The 19959-nt window shown below is 38.3% G+C and overlaps 3 protein-coding genes across 4 annotated transcripts; 1 reads left to right on the top strand and 2 right to left on the bottom strand.

The window, feature by feature from the left end:
- Window positions 1-231: 231 nt before the first annotated feature.
- On the top strand, window positions 232-8445 carry PolA2 (DNA polymerase alpha subunit B). The gene is made up of 12 exons (XM_034978208.2): window positions 232-388; window positions 538-760; window positions 1010-1055; window positions 3290-3363; window positions 3971-4141; window positions 4669-4792; window positions 5047-5171; window positions 5583-5731; window positions 5955-6189; window positions 6568-6771; window positions 7116-7293; window positions 8160-8445. The coding sequence occupies exons 1-12, from the start codon at window positions 313-315 to the stop codon at window positions 8292-8294; spliced, it is 1740 nt and encodes a 579-aa protein (XP_034834099.1). The 5' UTR covers window positions 232-312; the 3' UTR covers window positions 8295-8445.
- LOC138403549 (mitochondrial amidoxime-reducing component 1-like) lies at window positions 8389-14987 on the bottom strand. Of its 2 annotated transcripts, none has more exons than XM_069504559.1 (8): window positions 14806-14987; window positions 13403-13628; window positions 12845-13091; window positions 12221-12315; window positions 11625-11736; window positions 10781-10986; window positions 9782-9856; window positions 8389-8886 (listed from the first exon to the last, which is right to left on the bottom strand). In XM_069504559.1, exons 1-8 carry the CDS (start codon window positions 14816-14818, stop codon window positions 8757-8759), a joined length of 1104 nt encoding a protein of 367 aa, XP_069360660.1. In that variant the 5' UTR covers window positions 14819-14987; the 3' UTR covers window positions 8389-8756. The 2 variants fall into 2 exon arrangements, with proteins under 2 accessions (XP_069360660.1, XP_069360661.1); XM_069504560.1 differs by having other exon boundaries at window positions 12845-13004; window positions 14806-14984.
- A 1188-nt stretch (window positions 14988-16175) lies between these two features.
- Window positions 16176-19886, bottom strand: LOC117990862 (mitochondrial amidoxime reducing component 2-like). The gene is made up of 8 exons (XM_034978358.2): window positions 19683-19886; window positions 18764-18980; window positions 18212-18356; window positions 17722-17816; window positions 17493-17601; window positions 17203-17405; window positions 16599-16673; window positions 16176-16375 (listed from the first exon to the last, which is right to left on the bottom strand). Exons 1-8 carry the CDS (start codon window positions 19693-19695, stop codon window positions 16246-16248), a joined length of 987 nt encoding a protein of 328 aa, XP_034834249.2. The 5' UTR covers window positions 19696-19886; the 3' UTR covers window positions 16176-16245.
- Between the last annotated feature and the right edge of the window lie 73 nt (window positions 19887-19959).

The following is a 19959-nucleotide window of genomic DNA, read 5'->3' on the forward strand; positions in this document are numbered from 1 at the left end:
TACAAGTGCAGTACAGGTTGTAGTAGGATCTAGAGGTGGTGCAGAATATGTGCAAAGTGCAGTCTGGTATGATTGCAGTACAAAACCAAGCCAAGCGTTTAATATTGCATTTTTTGCCCTTGGCCGAGGCTTAGCCCATATTTGACCAAATATTGGTGAAATGATAAAGAATTTAGAATATAGTCTGTGTAGTGTTTTTTTAGTGAAGTTTGTCTATGGCCGAAACTTTCTGACGCATACTTTTTGATTGGCGCTCTTTTTATTTCGTGCTTCCTTCATTCGCTTCGCTCCGTTCTTTCAATTTAACAGAAAATGGCTACCGAAGAATTGGTGACTGAGCAGTTTCAATTTTTAGGTATAGAAGTCTCAAAAGAAGTTTTGAGTAAATGTAAGTAGGCAATAATTAAACTTCTATAAATGTTTTGTGAGATACCATGTTTTGAGGTTGAAAGTTCTACTTGTTAAAAGTTAGTTGTTGAAAAATAAAGTTTTGATAAATTAGTTTTCAAGGTTGTTCTGTTCTTCATGTCTTTCAAGGTGTAAGTTTGTGCGCTGAATACGATGTAGATGCTGAAACATTTATCGAGCAATGGATGGCATTCAGTTTGACGGCGTTGAATGGTGCGGGGCCGACTTTAGAGAACTTGAATTTGCTCGAGAAAAGGGAATTATCCAAACGGGCGAGTCGGAACGCTTCCCATAATGAAGTACAAACTACCGGCACAAGTTTGACAGTATATGGCGCGCCCACTTCTATGCAGTATCCTTTTCGAAGTTTACTCCACGTGTTTTTATTTTGTGTACCACTTTTACCTTAATGTTGTTACCTGTCTATTTTGAAACAGTTTCGGATTATAACTTTATCATCTCGGCGAATGCTACACACTTGATCTAGATGGGTACCATGTTTAACAACTATTAAGTAAGTTTATAAAAAGTTTGGTTTGTTCTATTTGTTTTGATATTGTCATCAGTAAACTTTATTATAGTTACATTTCTTACCGGTCAGATCAGATAATGAAGTACTCTCAAATTACATGAGTGATACCCCAAAGGTAAGTTTAATAATTAACAATTTAATTGTTGGTTGTTAGTTAGGTACATACCACAATATTTATTGATATTTATGATAAAATGTGAATAAAATACAAATTACTAAAATACCATGCGTTTCAAATGTAAAGATCATATTTTGCAAAGTGCCATCAAACTTTTTACAACTTTTTCACTTTTTTTATCACTAAAGAAAACCTGCATTATTACATAAAACATGGATAAAAGCATAAGCAGAACACAAAGAAATCTCTATTAAAAGTTTGACATTTTAAGTATGCTAATGGTCTTTATGTACTTTAGTTATTTTAAGATTAGCACATAGAAACAAATAGTTTCACTTAACTGTATATTTTGTAAATGATGACCTTTCAACAGCAATAGACCAAGAATGATACAACAAAGTCTTCAAGAGAGAAGAGTTTCCTTCTGGCAGTAAGTGGGTTTAAATCTAGTGGCACAGTCTCCATCTGTGACTAGATCTACACTCATTGATTGCTGGCAGGACAATCAACGTTGAAGTAAATCGAAGAAACTGGAACACCTAACATCATTGTGTGCCTGTTTCAAAACATCGTTTGGCAGTCATCATGTGAAAAGCTTTATCTGAAACCATGTTTTGACTCTTGTATACCTTCACTGCAAGAGTGAATAGGCATCTTCTAGGCAACGGAAGTATACTAGAACTGCTAAGGTCCGGTGTGCCTTAACAAGTGTAAACAAGTCAAAAATCTATTGAATACTTCATATTGCTCAGATGTGTCATAGATGTCTGAAAAACTAATATTACTAATATAGAATATTCTGTTTTCTGTGCTTGATGTACAGTGCGACAAGGCTATCTTGGCGCGTGGCTAAAATTGGAACTAATGTTGCAGTCAAGTGTCCCCTTTGTTCTTGTTTGAATATTCTAAGCCTTTGTTCTCCAACAGCGCCCCCCTGTCAATGTCATTCAAGTGCCAAGAGAGCCTTGTCGCACTGTATGTAGGCATATTAATGAAAATGTGTTGCTTTTTACTGCCTACAACAAAGACAAAAGGAAGGATTATGATTTTGGCAGTCTATGTATGTATGTAGGGAATAAATATAGCTTTGACTTGATGATATTTGTGGGCGAGTTTGCTTCTGGTTCATGTACTTATCACATCATGACTAGATCCATACTCGTCTGCAGCCATCAACTCAATCTACAATGGCGCCGACACATCAAGATACTTAAACAGAGTAAATAGAGAAGAATTTCAGTACCCGTAGTACAAGATTTTACGTCTCACCAAACCAAACCAAATTCGAGAGTCGAAATACTTCCGCGTTACAGTAAACTGGATCTTAAATGCCTTGTTTTAAAGCTCAAGTTTGTCTACACTTCTACAGCCAGCGCTCCAAGCGGAAGCATTGCGAAATTAAAATCAGTGGCATTGAATATTTGACTTTAATTCGAGGCTGTTTAGGTCCATTAGGTTTTGGTACAGATAGAAGATTTGTTATGAGGCCTCACGGAATTAGGAATCATCTTATTGTTGAGGCTTTCACTGAGGCCCTATATAGCCAACGTGAATATGATGTATTAAATTGATATTGTGACTAAAATTGATGTACACATGACAGGTCTAAATGTACTGCTATCCTTTTCAAAGTGCTAACTGCAGAAAAGGCTAGCACTAGAATTTAGTTTTACAGATTAGGTATGTATAATCTGCGACAGGTCGAGATGGCATTCGGGAAGGGAACGCCCCGCATAGCCCCTGCGCTAACCGGTGCGGGCAAGCGCGGGTGACGTGCGGGGCGTCCCCATACCCCGACTGACATCTCGACCTATCCCGTACTATAGGTATAAAAGAAATAACCAATTTTTGGACACTGTAATCTCAAGTGATGGAGTTTTCCTAATTAACTTTATTACGTTTACTAATTATCTAATCTATTTATTTATTTTAGAGATGTAAAATTAAAATTATTCTACAAACCTTGGTATCTATAAATTCAACAAATTCTACAAATCTTGGTATAGATTCATGAATGCATCTGAAATTATTCTACAAACCTTGGTATCTATAAATTCAACAAATTCTACAAATCTTGGTATAGATTCATGAATGCATCCAAAGTAATAAATATATCCATTAGCAAATTAGTTGTGTCTGCTACTACGTTTGTAGTTATGCTGCTTACAAAAAGGACTTTCCATACAAATCCCTATAGATTTCTACAATTTGTATGAAAATTAATATTTCAGAGAGTAAAATTAGAACAAACAGACCAAGGCTCAAATCAGGTTGAACTACATCCAGTCACATATTCACCAAATGTGTAAGTAATATTATTTATTTAATTTTCAAGAAAAATCAAAGAATTCCGACGGTATTTTCAAAAAACCTATATCCATCGCAAATAACGGAGCCAAAAAATTTTGTTGGCGTTAACAATTTTGAGATGCCAACCAATCACAAACCAAACTATGTTTTCGAATCAAAATTTCGAATGTTTTCGAAAACATGTTTGTGATTGGTTGGTGCCTCAAAGTGATTAACGCCCACTGAGTTTTGTCAGTACGCGAGACCAATAATTAATCTATGGGACACATAGACCCCCTCCTATAGACTCCTAATAGCCGGACACCCCCCGACCGCCAAGCAGGCAGTTGCTTAGCATAAAAGTCGGCCCACGCCCGTTTGGTACCCTCATTCCCACATCTTGATTATGTGACTTTTGAGTCCACCAATCACAACAAAGCATTCTCCCCTGTTCCCCGCCAACATTTGACGATTTTGTTTTCATGTAAAATCATGAGCATACATACTCTTGAGGTTGAATTCTCTGTTTGAGAGCCCTATATAACTTCTTTCTGTGAATAGCGTCTAAACGCGTGGACCGATATTCCTATAAGTACTAATGATTTACCTATTGTTAATTGTAGAGACCGCTCAGGCAAATACAGTTCTCGCACTAATCAGGGTTCCGTAGTACATTCATATGGTGACGAAAAACTGCTAGCCGCTATATCCAATCCCACTTCTGCGAACGATTTGCTAGAGTTGAGCATATCGCAAGTGCGTAACGATGATGGAGATTTGTACACTAAAGCCATGTAAGTATTTAAACATTGGGGCTGATTCTCTTGTACACAATCTCTAAACGGTGAGATCTATAGAGCACACTCTTGTCTTAGCTTAGACTTAAGACAGTTAAAACAAGATAGAGCTACATTGGTACTTATTCTGAGCACAACCTAATTTTAGAGCATTCACATTCTCTTCTTACTAATGTAATATGAAAAGGACAGACACATTTTGACGGCTTTAAATTTAATTTTTAGATGGTAAAACCCGTGATTTTAGCGCACAGTAGCGAGCCTACTGTTTAAATTTGTAGCGTGCACTAAAATGTAGAGTCTTTAAATGTAAAGTTCATGTTCTGTCCCTTTTTAGCATTGTTAAAAAGAAAAGGATGATACTCTAAATTTAGTTTAGAGAAAGACAACGGAATCGGTGCCATTATCTCTCACATAAATCTGTCTCGTTTTAACTCAATCTTAAGTCAAAGTGCGCTCTATAGATCTCAGCCTAAGTATTGTCTCTTAAAATAGACTTTTTCAACCCAGATTTTTTCTTACAGGTTTGGTTTTGAACTGTTACATGAAAAGGCGAGCACATTTGACAATCACATACACTACATATCTCAGTGCATCATGAAGAAGAATGGTTTCACAGAACCCTCTTCAGTGAGGCATAAAACTCTAGTAGGTCCTTTGACTATTTGAATTCAATTTCTCTTTATTTAAGCTTGAAACACAACATGCGACGGAAGCTGCGTGGTAGGTCACACTGAAGGCGCGCGTACGCGTGCACGACTATAAAGCACTTCAAACTAACACGTTCCGCCCAGTGCCGCGGCGTCCCAGCTATTTTTATACACTGCGCAGTAATACGCCTCGTGTTCAGATTGGGCTCGTTTTGCCATTACTCAAACCATTATGTGATAAATGATTTCCAGACAGAAGTAATAGTAGCGGGCCGAATAGAGTGTGATGCGGACGCGAGGCTCAATTCCAAGAGTGTAGTGCTTCAGGGAACATGGGACGAGTCGCTGAGTCTGGCTGTGCCGGTCGACTTGGACAGGTGAGGTACTATAGTGAAACCGCCGGCCGAAGGGCTAATATCAATAAAACCTTTTAACTACAGGGTTTTATATTTCGAACAGACATAAGTGCGAGTAAAATTCAACCTAAGAACTACTACTTTTCAAGGTTGAGATCTATTATATTTTCCGCGAGTAATTAAATCTTTACCTGTGCTTGTTGTCAAATAAATGTGCATTTTATATTGCCACTATCATAACAAAATAGGTATAAAGTTAATAATAAAACCACATTAAATATATTCTATTGGCTTCTTTCCTAAGTATCCAACTTTTATATTGAAACATAAGAGTCAGTATTTTTCACAATTCGCTTACACTGAAAATTTAAATAAACTAGACCACAATTACGAATACTTTCATAACATTGTAGGAACATGTTTGCTTTGTAGTGTAAGTCAATACTCGCTGTTTCCCGGCCAAGTGGTGGTGATGAGAGGCATGAACCCGCGCGGAGACAAATTTGTGCCGCAACAGATATACTGTGACGCCGCACGACCCATACCTGATCCACAGGCTGACATGATGAACACGCTCAAAGGTGATTTATATTGAGGTTGTATTGTAGTATAACCACCTCTATAAAGGATGGCGGCCTTAAAACACCAGTTCTGTTTGGCGGGCATTTTAAACATTGAAATAATCTGAAAAATACATGATTTCCTCTAAATTAAGTCTAAAGAAGTTTTTATTTTAAAATAATGTAGAAAATAAAATTATGAGAATAGAAAAACAAAGTGTCTATTCTCAATTCTTTGTTAAAGGTACGATGTCAATAGTAGTATCAGCGGGACCATACACCACATCTAACAATATGACATACGAACCTCTTAAGGACCTGATCACATACGTGGGCACGCAAAAGCCACACGTGGTCATCATGACAGGCCCTTTCATGGACAGCGATCACGCCAAAGTGAAGGACAACTCCATGGCGGAGACATACAGATCCTTCTTTGACAAACTGATGGATAATTTAGGAGAAATCGCTGCGACAAGGTGAGGAATATACAAGTACATATTTCTACATCATCATTCTACATTTGTTTATCTGAATATATAAATAGAAAAGGTGACTGACTGATTTATCAAACACTAAGTAAACCATGGTAGTAACATGCAAAGTTCCTGGCCCCCAAACTAGATTCCCTGTGCTATGGGAAGCCAGCCTTACGCCAATACTAATATACTACATGTAAAAGACTAATATATTTCTAATTAGCTTTTACCAGCGGCTTCGCTTGCGTGGTAATTTGAAAAATTTTGCCAGGAGGAATAAGACACCGACCATGGATACAGAACAGTGCACCATTTAAGGACGCTTTAAAAAAAATTAAAAATGAACTATTTTATAATACCTTTAAAATACCTTTGCAGCCCGTTTACAAAAATATACATCGTGTCAAGTCAAAAGGACGCGTTCCACACAAACATCTACCCCACACCATCGTACAGCAGTCGCAAGAAACACACAAACATACACTTCCTGCCGGATCCCAGCACTTTGAACATCAATGGAGTGTTCGTAGGCGTCACCAGTACTGACGTGCTCATGCATATCAGCCAGGAGGAGATTTCACTGTAAGTTATGTGCTCTCTACAATAGTTTGTAACTATGGTTCCGTACTCTACGCTAAGCCGGGACCCTATTACTAAGCCTCCGTCCGTCTGTCCGTCAGCGGGCTGTATCTCGTGAACCGTAATAGGTAGACTTGAAATTTTCAGCTTATTTCTATTGCCGCTATAACAAATATTAAAGATTTAAAGATGGCTGCCATAAAATTAATTACTTAAAACCTACTAAAAAAAGTTTTTAGTCAAATTAAATAGTCAATTTTTAATGATACACACGTTTTTCAAAATTAAAGCGCGAGCGAAGCAAGCTTACAGATTTTAAAATTGGTCAGAATTGTCATTACTTGCAGTGGGTCGGGCGGTGACAAGCTGGCTCGGCTCGCGAGTCATATACTGACACAGCAGTGCTACTACCCGCTGTGGCCGACCTCTCTGTCCGCGGACGCCGCACTGTGGGTCGCACATGCGCAACTGCCGGCCACTCCACACCTTCTGATACTGCCCTCCAACTTCAGATACTTCGTCAAGGTATTCCATACTCAAAACCACGTCAAGTGTCATGTAAGTGATGGCACTAAGCTACTTATCAGGGTTAGGTGTAGCTATGTTATAAAATAGTTATTATAGGTACTTTGTGAAGTTAAAACTTTTTTAGGTGACTTGAGAGTTATTCAAATGTTTTATGCGGTGGAAGAAGGGGTTTGCGTTACTTCCGTCCGTATTTAAAACGGTCGAACGGTCGCCAAATAGAACAGCTGTTTTGAAGCTGCCAACTTTTACAGAGGTGTTTTAGTAAGTAATTCGTACACTTGCATGTACGAATGCAGATTTTTATAGTGAAAAAAGTAAAGTTGAATGATAATTTTCCTTACGGAGCCCTTAAACCTGATGAATATGAAAGACAAGTAAGATAAGAGGAATATTCTGTTCTGAATATGCGGTTTTTGTATCACATAGGTGTCACTTCAGAGCAAGTTCTTAGATACGTTGAGAATTTAGATCTATAGCACAGGCTTAAGGTACAGTTAAAACGGACAGATTTGTGGAGGAGACAAAAACGACTGAGCAGATTTTTCTTAAAAATTACTAAATCCGAAGTAGTTTTTGCATGAATGGACATCACTACAGAGCAAGATATATGTACAGTACGCGGGCAAAAGTGATGAACATCGGCCTTTAGAATGACATTTCATCTATGTAGAGCGTTGTCTCTGTCACTCATACCCATATGACCCTTGTCGGTCTTAACGACTGAGACAGTGCTCTACAAATCTGCTGTCTCCTAAAGATCGATGTTCATCACTTTTGGCCGCGTACTGTATTTTGTTTATATGTCTATAGGTTTCGACTTTTGCAACCGTAGTTAGTTGTTAATTTTTCACCTTTATCTGTAGGAAGTGAACGGCTGCGTAGTGGTGAATCCAGAGCATTTGACGAAGGGCGTCGGCGGCGGGACATTCGCCCGAATTCTGGTAACTCCCGATACAAACCAACCTATCAGTATGGCAGCACAAATTGTACGGATTTAATAACGAATTGAAGACCGTGTCATAAACCCTCGAGAACCTCTGAACTTTGAATATACTTTTCGATATTTGGAGATAATAGTAACAAACAATGATGTGCGAATGACGGGCGTTTTTATTAAAAACTTAATTTAATTAAATTTGTTACAAAATATTTCTTATCGTTTTTCTTTTCTAACTTTGCAAAGTTACGAAATATTTCTTAGCGTTTTTTCTTTTCTAACTTTGCTTATACCCAATTTTACGGAATGGATACCAAGTATAAAAGTAACCAATTTTTTTTCTCTTCATTGAGTATTTAGATGCGATTTTTTTATATATCAACTACACACTTGAGATAGCTTAAATGTTCTTTTTTCTTTTATTTTGACCACAGACACAGATTGTGGGTAATCCGAGGTCTTAATTAATGGATTTTTAGAGTTTACATTAAACTTTTATTAAAAAAAACGGCCATTAATGTTGCTAAGCCACGTAAATGCGATCGTTGATCGAGACGATGCCACCGGGCGGTGTCCGCAGCGCCATCTGCAGGCCGAGCTGCGGCGAGCTGCCCGCCGAGCGACGCGCTGCGGGGTCGTCTGCCTGACGGTAGCTGGAAACAAAAGGTAGAAATACATTTTTTTCTGATTGTTGCAAGTATGTCTGGTGCGTTTACACCACGTTTAGACTTAGAAAACGCGCGACCAAATGTCTTCTTTTATTGGTTGGTAAGCATGAGTGTAGAAAGGCACTAATGGTGAGATCTATAGAGTGCACTCTGACTTAGTTTAGACAGAGTTAAGACGAGACAGAGACATCTCTCACATAAATCTGTCTCGTTTTAACTCAATTTAAGTCTGAGCAAAGTCAAAGTGCGCTCTATAGATCTCAGCCTGAGAGAGCGTGCGCACTGCGGTGCGGCGTGTTGCGGTGCGTTTTAAAATCCGTAAGTTTGAATTCAAATCTATCTAAAATCAGGTGCGGAAATAAATCCGCGAAGTGCGCGTGCTATGTAGAAGTTACTTTGATTTTGCTTAGACTTTGCGAATTAAAACGAGACAGATTTATGACTCTAACAGATTTATAATATGTCTGAAGTCGGCAAAATTAAATTAGGTATAGTCCGCGCCAATTAAATAGTCGTTCTTGAAATTAACCGCATGACGCATGGCAATAGCATTTTTTAGGCGTCAGTAGGGCTCACGATGCGAGGGAGCGGATCCCACCAGTCTGCACGTCGCGCCGCACCCTGCGTTTGCCCTACGCATTAATGTGAGTGCTACATCCGTACACAGTACACGAGCGCGTGGAACAATATCGTAGGTCAGACACGACTGTAAACGTACCATTAGACCAGGGACAAATCGAGCGGTATTCCACAAGTGGAAAAACGCACTCCACAATCGGCATTGACATACTTAGTTATTATATAAGTCTGTGCGTATAAAACGCAGAATAAAAATCGCGGCTGCGTTTTTCCGCTTGCGGAATTTGTCCTTAGCACTTACGTTTTTAAAGTTTCCAACGGCTCTGCCTTTTCGTTTCGAACCCCAGTTTCAGGGTCTATTGTAGTCAAGATACATCTGCAAAAAAAAACCAAACTACTGTTAATACTTTAATTTTTATTCAGTCACAGAGACACTAATCTATTATGCTTTATACTGATTATTTATGCCGTTATACTGATTAATGGTTTCAATCATCATTCTCAACTAATCGCCGGCTCACTACTGAGAACGGGTCTCCTCTTAGAATGAGAATAATAATGGTTTGGCCATAATCTACCAGGCTGGACAAGTGCGCATTGGCAGACAGACAGAGGTTATTAAATTTCATTATCAAAATAGAAGAATTAAAGTGTAAATAAAGTATCTAAAATCCAAATAGACTTTGTCAATTTCAGGGCAGATCACACTTAGTAAAATTATAACTTTTTATTTTATTTAATGAAAATACTACAATAAAACTTAAAGCTAACCTTATATAATTACTATACAAATCATGCCCGCGTGGAATGGTGCTTAATTATAATTTAAGTACAGTTCTTACAATTCACGAAGGCGAGGGAACTTTACTTGTGGTGACGTCGTATACATGGATATTGCGTAAGGGTGCGTGCATGTCGGACCAATCAGTCGCGAGCAAGCGCTCGCAAACGCACACATTCACATAATACCTTACTTATACCGATACCACTTTAACACAAGCATGAGCCACTCGCCCTCGTGAAATGCAAGAACTATAGTAATACTAGTAGCTCATGCCCGCGACTTCGCGTGGATTTACGTTTTTGAAAATCCCGTGGGAACTCTAATGTTCCGGGATAAAATGTAGTCTATGTCACTCTCATGTCTTTGACTAGGGTACCTATACCAATGCAAAAAATCGCGCTGATCCGTTGCTTCGTTGCGACGTGATTGAAGGACAAACCAATAAACCAGCAAACAAACACACTTTCGCATTTATAATAGGGGTAGTGATTTTGAAAAGAATTAGATCTTTCTTACCTAAAGCAAGGTTTGATAACTTCGAACACGTGTTGTCCAATTTTGACGAACTTCCAGTTGTCTTCGTCGTAGGCCTTGGCACCGGCCAACACGAAGTTGGGCCTGAAGTTGCGGGGAGTCACCTTGCAGCCGCTCACTCTGCTGGCCAGGTCTTGTACTGAGGCCTCGTTTATCAGGTTGAAGGGAACCTCGTCTGGGAGAGCGCCCTAAATACAAAGAAAAAAAACTGGTCAAGTACAGTACGCGACCGAAAGTAATGCACATCGGCCTTTAAAAGGAGATAGCAGATTTGTAGAGCACTGTCTCTGTCGTTGAGACCGACAAAACATCATATAGGTATGAGTGACAGAGACAACGCTCTACAAAGCCGAAATGTCATTCTAAAGGCCGATTACTTTCGGCCGCGTTACGTACTGTACGAGCTGCTCGCAAACGAAAGTCCTTACCATCCCACAAGAAATAACACCTTTTTTAAATTTTTCATAGCGTCCATTTTGAAACTTTCATTATTTGCTGTTATAGCTGCAACAGAAATGCACATTCTGAGAAAGTTTCAACTCTCTACTTATTTTAGACTACATAATGCCCGCGACTTCGTTTGTGTCTTCGCCTATGTCCTTCCCCGGGATGTAAGCTAACTCTGTACTAAATTTCATAAAAATCGATTAAACTGTTGGGCCGGGAAAAGCTAGAAGACAGGCAGACAAACACACTCTTGCATTTATAATATTAGTATGGATTATATTATACAGATGGACGGATGGACAGCGGAGGCTTAGTAATAGAGGTACAGAACCCTAAAAATTAGATCCACATTTATTAGGAAGAAACAATAAGAGTTTACCGTATCATTCTTTGTGAACTTATACACTTGGTTTGTGAGAGGTCTAAGAGGTCGACTCTCCTGAGAAGCATAGTACATCAGCCTGAAGTTCACGGCAGACCGATTGAGCAACCTGAAGAGTACAAAAATGTTTGGAATATATAATAAATATTCTTTCGGCCCCCGACCCTCGAAGGCCGTGGACCAGGGCCCCTTGGTTTGTATGCCCGTGGCATTTTGCCTGGCTTGCTACATTATTGTTACGCCACTGTTCTAGATCCCACATACTGTGAGAATTCTGACGTGTCTGACAGTATGCATAATGCAGGGTCTAAAACGAAATGTATGAGTCGAGTGGCGTTAGCGGCGGGTGGCGAAATTTCTGAAAGAATATTTCGGAATTTATACTATGTGCCCGACCTACATTGGTGCAGGGTGCTTGAGAGCGCCGCGCCGCGAGCGACGCATGCTCGGCGTTCTCTACACCCTGCCACCATAGGTAAAGCCGCCTCTGAGCGGGTGGATGAGGAAGGTAGAGAACCGTGTTTGGTGGCGCGCTCTTTAAGTGGACGCACGCAGGCTAATGTATTGGATTGGATTAAAATTATTATTTATACCTGGAAAACCATTCGCTCGCCTCCCATCCGCAGTCGTATACTGGAACTGGGACGCCCCATACTACAGCAGTTTGAGGAGATTGTAAAGCTTTTGCCTTAAACAAACAAACAGGAAATCGGCATTTATAAGTTGGGGTATAAAATATAAACGCTTATTAGATTCGAAAACGAACAGAATATTACAGAAACGATCCATAGGTTACTAGCTACTTTTATTCATCTTTTTCACTCAAAAACATACACACACACACTTTAAATATTACGGGGCCTACTATTTCGTCCTAATATCACGTGAGTAGGTACGTAAATATCGTGCGTTGTCTTGGGATTTTTTAAATTTTGGAGGCGACGACGCTGTTCCATGTGAAAATATGGTAAAAATACGTAGAGGTATGCGTTGACCCGAGTTCGGAATTAGGTACCGAAGCAAGCAGTTGCAAAATGTTTTCGGAGTTTTGGTTATTATATTTACAGTAAATACAAAATAAATAGAAGATTCGCAGAGAGCCGCTGGATTCAGGCGGCGCAACACCGTGACATGTGGAAGTCTCTACAAATTACAAAAGACCTATATGTCCAGCAGTGGACGTCTATCGGTTCACGATGACGATGAAATAGATTTACCTCAGCTAAGTTCACGCTGATCGGTTCCATGTCCGCATGTTTGAGGGTGAGGACGGAGTCGGGATAGGGCGATGTTCGTATCTCAGGGCGCACTAGCAGCAGCTCCGGGTACGCTCTAGCCGTGATGAAGTTTTTTTTATTATCGACCACCATCAGGAATCTGAAAAAAATCATTAAGATCCAACGTGTTCTGTTCTGAGAATCTTTGACGGTGACAAAAAATTGGTCGACGAAAACTGGTAGGTACCTACAATTTTTGGAAACAAGTGTAGTATTTGATAACAAATTATAGTTTATTCAGATTATCCACCCTAAAACAGCCACCTTAGGTTGTATAAGACACCATAAAATTGTGAATTATGTAAGGAAACGTGGGGCAGTCTATCCACCCGGACGGCTTTGTATATCAAGCATTTTTTAGTCTGTGGTGAATTGGACACATATGTTTCCGAGTTTACACCCTAGCGTGGCTGTTTTAGGTTTTTAGTGTTTATAATATACAGGTTTGAAAATAGCAACCAGTACTCAGTAGGTATAAAACTTTTTGAAACTACATACCGGTCTCTCATCCAACCATCCTTCAATCCTAATATAGAAACCTCGGCTTGAGTCAGTTCAATCGGGCCGCACGATTTGATGGGGTACGCGTAAAGGTCTTTTAAAAATCCCACTTCTTTCCATTCTGTCGGCAGTTTAGGACTCTGAGCTTTCTTGTAGAAGTGGTAAGCACAGTACGCGCCGCCTATAACACCGGCAGTTGCTACCGCTGCGGTTACGTATGAACCTGAAATTATGGATTTAATATTCACTCATCTAGGTACATATACCTACTAATTGCCCGAGAAGCGAGCTCTCTGAGTCTGCTTGAGTAAAATGTTCTTCTTCTACGTCCTTCGTACGTCTCTCTGCCAATGACGAACGGCCGGCAGGGGAGTTGGTGGCGTGCGATTGTTATTCAGGCAACCATTTTATACATTTACATTATGCTTATTATATTTATGAGATTTATACATTGTACATACTTATGAGAACAGTATCTGAGTACAATACCCATATGCAGACACATCCTGTCCACTAGGTACCAGCTCTTTTTACCAGCAACTGAAGGCACGGCACGATGGTACCTAGTATAGTGATGTAACGAATGTCATATTTTGTACATTGCGAATATCTGCTGCCATCATTCGCGACTGCGAATTTTCAGTTTTTGTTTAAATTTGGCGCCAATTGTCTATGGCTTGGTGACCTTAGCGGCAGTCCCGTTCGAACGAAGTGCGTTCCGTTTGTTTTTTGTTCCGAGAATAGCCTTCAAGTAACCTATCGTCATGTATGTTAAGTCTAGGCATTTTGTTTTGATTCATATTATGCCGCTTTTCCCTAGGGATTCCAACATCAATGCGCTTTTCAATAGGTAGGTACCTTTGGTAGGTACGCTTTTAGTTCATACAATGACACTTGCATTCATCCGAACAACACACAAAGTCTTATTACTTTTATAAACATACCTCTAACTTAAGTAGGCAGGTATAATAAACATTAACGTAGGTAATAAATACATGCATTCCAGAGATAACATGCTGAGATGCTGCTTTATTTTATCTAACTTGCTTATGCTCGCGACTTCGTCCGCGTAGACTACACAAACTTTAAACCCCTGTTTTACCCCCTTAGGGGTTGAATTTTTAAAAATTCCTTTCTTAGCGGATGTCCACGTCATAATAGCTATCTGCATGCCAAATTCAGCCCGATCCGTCCACTAGTTTGAGCTGTGCGTTGATAGATCAGTCAGTCAGTCATCTTTTCCTTGTATATATTTAGTGGGGAACACAAAAACATTGGGTATTACATTACACTGTACCTAGGTACCTACCTACATAGAAACGATAAACAAAGATAAATAGAAAGATAAAATTTAAAACAAATATTAAAGTAGGTAGGTACCTAAATAAATGGTTACATACCTTTAGAACTCATAATACGAGTAATATGATTCACATTATAATCAGAACACTTAAGTATATTTAGTATTTACTTAACGATGTATATATTTTTTTAATTTATTTTACGGCCCTGGAACTTAACGATATTCACGTTCGTGCACTGAGACTAGAAAGGTGGGAATTAATAGATACGATATGTAGGTAGGTATATAAAAAATATACCCTGTGACTCAGAATAAGGACTATTAGAAGTAGCCCTATTGTGACACTTACTGTTAGAGCGAGATAGCTAAATGCATTTATGCTCTTATTAGAACGTGACAAAATGATTATGTTTTGTCCTTATCACCAAGCCACTTTTTTTTGTTTGCCAAAATGTATTTTATACGTGAGACTTTGGCAAACAAGGCGAAGTGAGGTTATATTGACTCAAGTATTTTAAAGAAATAATTAATTTGTTTTGTTGTTTTTGTTTTTGAAGCTATTGTGCAATGGTGGGTTGCAGTATACTAGGCTACAATAGCCGAAGCGAACGTAAAATAGACGGAATAACATTTATACCTCAAGTACCTCTGCTTGAGCGAGAGGGACTGATGGGGCCACGGTAGTTGCATATCTGGACATATCTGTGCCCTGTGAGGTAGTGATTATATACTCTTTGCTGTGCGACTCACAGAAGTCACAGACCGTGCACAGACAGACCAGTAATCCGGTGCACCTGGCCTGGCTAGTACTTCCAAATTCTTTGCTAGGTACCTACATAGTACTTTGACATGAAATTTGAGTTTTGATGCAAAAAGTTAAAATGGCGCGTGAGGAGTTAATTACGCGTTGTATCGTTATTGTACTTTAAAATTAATGTCAATGGGTTGCTTTATTTTCCTTTATCTTATGATGGTTATCGCCAATATCGATAGGAAAAATGCTGGCAGTACCAAGCAGTAAGTTGGTGTCCACGTCGTAAGGCAATGCTTCCAAGCATGTGGCAGCATAGGTACCTACATAGAATATAGATAATTGCATAGTTAATAAGAGATCTATCTCTGCGCCTAGATCAGAGATGAGATGAGTAGGGTACTTGATTTACTCATTTACTTGATAAGTTGACAGAACATTTCTGTCGCCACTGACCTCAAATCCAATGCCCTTGTATGAGGTCAATGCCATTAGGTCAGTGTTAATTAATGATACTTGATAGTAAGGTGATAATTCATGTAGGTAGGTATAATATATACATAACCTTATTATAATACTTATGCTGATATTTTAATGTACTGACCGGGACGGCAGGGCTGGTCTGCTGGGTAATTTCGGTACATAATAATAAAATTAATCTAATGGTTCGTTCCGCCGCGCCAGCCGTCATTTATGGGTTTTGGAAATAAATATAATTTTTATTGGCGTGATTTTTAATAGGATCAAAATAATAAACAATTTTGTTCCTAATATTCTAAAATTAAATTAGGCTGCATAAATTCGATCATTGCGGGTTATCATTCCACCAGGCGGTGACCGTAGCGCCATCTGCATTCCCAAACAAGGCGCGTTGCCCTCCGACCGTCGTATCGCAGGGTCGTCGTTTTGACGGTAGCTGTAAAATAAACATCGCATTAGTTGCATTTTAATTGATTTTAATACAACAATTCTGAGTTCTGACCTTGTTCTGACTATACAGTTTTTTTAAATAACAGAGTAACTATAATAAAATCGTTTTAACTAATATTATGTAAGAAAATCACGAAAATAGTAGGAATATAATAGGTCTATGGTAGGTATGCGTAAAAGACAAAAATTAAAATGATAACAATACAAACTCTTTCAACGTTTGTAACGGCTCCATTTTCGAATGACGAATACCAGTTTCTGGAGATATTGTAGTCAAAATACACCTAAAAATACAAAGCGAAAACAATTAATTTAAAAACATAAATCGTGATTTTATATTAAGTTTAGGGTAACCATCTGTTCTAGAATGCCAGGGACAGTCCTACTTCGGACAAAAATTTGAAGCGTCCCACCGATAACTATATTATGATGAACATCAATCATGTTATTGTTATAAGTTGGCATGTTATTGTATTAATTTGTAATAATTTGCAATGTTATTGCACTTTATGAATTAATTTAAAGGGATCCTTTTGTCGTTTAGAGTCTTTTACAAGATCGAAGATTGCTAATGCACTAGCATTTATTCAAACCACCTACTTTTTGTAGCTTTATTAATATGTGCCCACAGCCTACTGTGAGTGATCGTAATATAGCTTGCATCTCGGAAAATTATCCCGGAAAATCAAAAAGGTTTCGCGGGATTTTTAAAAACTTGTAGTTAACAGAAAATGCGAGCGAAGTGAGCCCAATACTTATGATAAATTAACAAAAAAAAAAAAGAAAAAGACAAAATATTATCTTTACATTTACCTGAAACATGGTTTGATAATTTCAAAAACGTTTTCACCGATCTTGATGAACTTCCAGTTGTCTTCTTCGTATGGTTTAGCGCCGGTGAGTAGAAAGTTAGCCCTGAACTGGCGTGGGGTCACTTTATCTTGTAATCTAGTGTTGAGGTCGTCTACTGAGGCCTCGTTCATCATACTGAATGATACTTCGTCTGGGAGTGCTCCCTAGAAATTGTTTTCTTATTAGATTTTAACAAAAAAATCATGATAACCATTCAGTTTTTAACTCAACAAAACTGCATAGAATTTTACCGTATCATTCTTTGTAAATTTAAAGTGTTTGCTGGGATTTTTCAATTGCCGACATTTCTGCGAGGCGTATAGTACAAGCCTAAATTTGATTTCGGTCTTGTTCAGCAACCTTAAAAAATCATAAATAATTTTTAAAAAAGTTTTAGGCAAATTTTGTGCACGTCAAATTGAATTTCTCCTTTAAATAAGGTAATGTTAGCTAATGATATTTGACTTGGGATTTATTTACCTACAGAACCAGTCACTTGCTTCTATTCCACAGTCAAGTACTGGCACTGTCACTCCCCAAACTCTAGCGGACTCGGCTTTTTGAGATGCTACTACCTAAAATAAAATCATCATAGTTCAAGAATAAGAGACTAACCATTGCGATAGAGCTGCATCAAATGTTGCTATAATCTCAAATTGTAATCATTGACTGGATTTATGGTATTCTTTCTACAATCAAACTACGGCATCAGACCAATAAAAGAGCTCGAAAATGTACAACTTTTAAGCGCGAGTGAGAGGGAGGCTACGTCCCTACTTAAGAACTTGTTCTGTGCATTCAAGTGGAAAGAGTTCTGCGCATTGAAATAAAGTCATATTCAGAAAGACCATAAAGATTGCTTATTACTGTCAGTAAGTAGCAGGCGTATTCCACCCCATCCCAAGAACCGTTTTTTCCAACCCCGTGACACGTCATTGTAAACGTTTTTTACGTAAAACAAAAATAGTACCTTTGCCAAGTCAATATTGATATGTTCCATACCACTGTGTTTTAGCGAGAGGATGGAATCTCGTATCGTGGGCTGCACTAATAGAAGCTCTGGGTAAACTCGGCCAGTGATAAAATTATTTTTGTCGTCAACTACCATTAGAACTCTGCAAAACATCAATTTTCCACGATTTTATCAGATTTTTAATTCAGTTCCAATAGTAGGTATTAACATGCCATGCTTATTACAATAAATGTATTAAAAAGGTGTTTTGATGCGCAATATAATAAAACAAAAAAATGTATGAAAGTTTAAACCACAAGTTCAAAGATCTGGAAGAGAATCTTCTCTGTATCTGTAATATATCTGTGAGTTAAACAATATAACTAGTACCTAACAATATAACGATTTAAATACGATAGTGGTTTGACTATAATTTGCTCCAATGAACTATTAATTCCAACTGATTGTTTGAAGCAAGAATTTAGAAAAAATACTCAATATCCTTTCATCTAATTTTCAGGCGAATGACGTCACAAACTTCTTATAACCTAACCTATACAAATTACATACCGATCTCGCAACCAACCATCCTTTAAACCTAGAAGCGTACACTCGGCACTATTCAATAGTACGGGGCCGCCAGATTTGATTGGATAAATAAGAAGTTCTTTAAGTGTCCCCACTTCCTTCCATTCTGAAGGCAATTTAGATTTCTGAATGTATTTGTAGAATTGGTAAGTGCAATAGGCTATTCCAATTGTAGCCACAGCTACTGTTACGTATGATCCTGAAAAAATATTTAGATATCGAAAAAAGATTATTATAATAAATATCCAAATAAAGATGTGAAAACTATTCTAATAAACGCATTCCGATTTTATGGAATCACTAGCTGCCCTAGTATGCCCGTAACTTCGTCCGCGTGGTTTTACGTTTTTCAAAATCCCGCGGGAACTCTTTGATTTTCCGGGATAAAAGTAGCCTATGTTTTAATCCAGGGTATAAATCTATCTCCATTCCAAATTTCAGCCAAATCCGTCCAGTAGTTTTTGCGTGATTTAGTAACAAACATCCAAACATCCACACTTTCACATTTATAATATTAGTAGGATTTATTAATTATGATATCCTGCAAATGCATGGCTACCCTATGTACACTGTGAAGGTTAATCATACAGTTCAAATATAACATTTTAAATAAGGTACTAGGGTACTTGTTATCTAGGATAATAAATTACGACTTATATTATAACTGACACAATGTTACCGCACTATACACTAAAACTTTCACGAGCGTTGGATATACGACGGCCGTATAGCGGACTTTTGTTTTTTTTTTCTCCGTAGATCGCGTTCCATGGGTTCCGTGAGAAAAAAATATTTAGAGAGCACTTATTGCGCTTCACTGTAGCGAGATGGAAGATTGGAAGAGTTTTTTATTATAGGTACATAATAGAGAAAAATTGATTGCCATTTAAGTCGTTGTTACCTTGATAAGACATAATATTTATTCCAATTAAATTAATTCGATATTGTGATTTACAAAAAACTAACGAAATGCATAGAACTGAGAAAAAACTACGCACGGGCAATCACCACTGATAAAGCTTGGGTATTGAAGGAATAATAATTTGTTTAATTAAATTGTGCTGACTGAAGAGTGCGTAAGAGCGCTTCTTTACTGTGCCCCATTATAAATATGGATCTTAATTGTTTGTGGTTTAACCATAGTGTAGCTGTCATCTCTTGCTGTCATATTGACAGCT

This window comes from Maniola hyperantus, chromosome 18 (assembly GCF_902806685.2).
Source record: "Maniola hyperantus chromosome 18, iAphHyp1.2, whole genome shotgun sequence".
In the NCBI taxonomy this organism is placed as follows: Eukaryota; Metazoa; Arthropoda; class Insecta; order Lepidoptera; family Nymphalidae; genus Maniola; species Maniola hyperantus.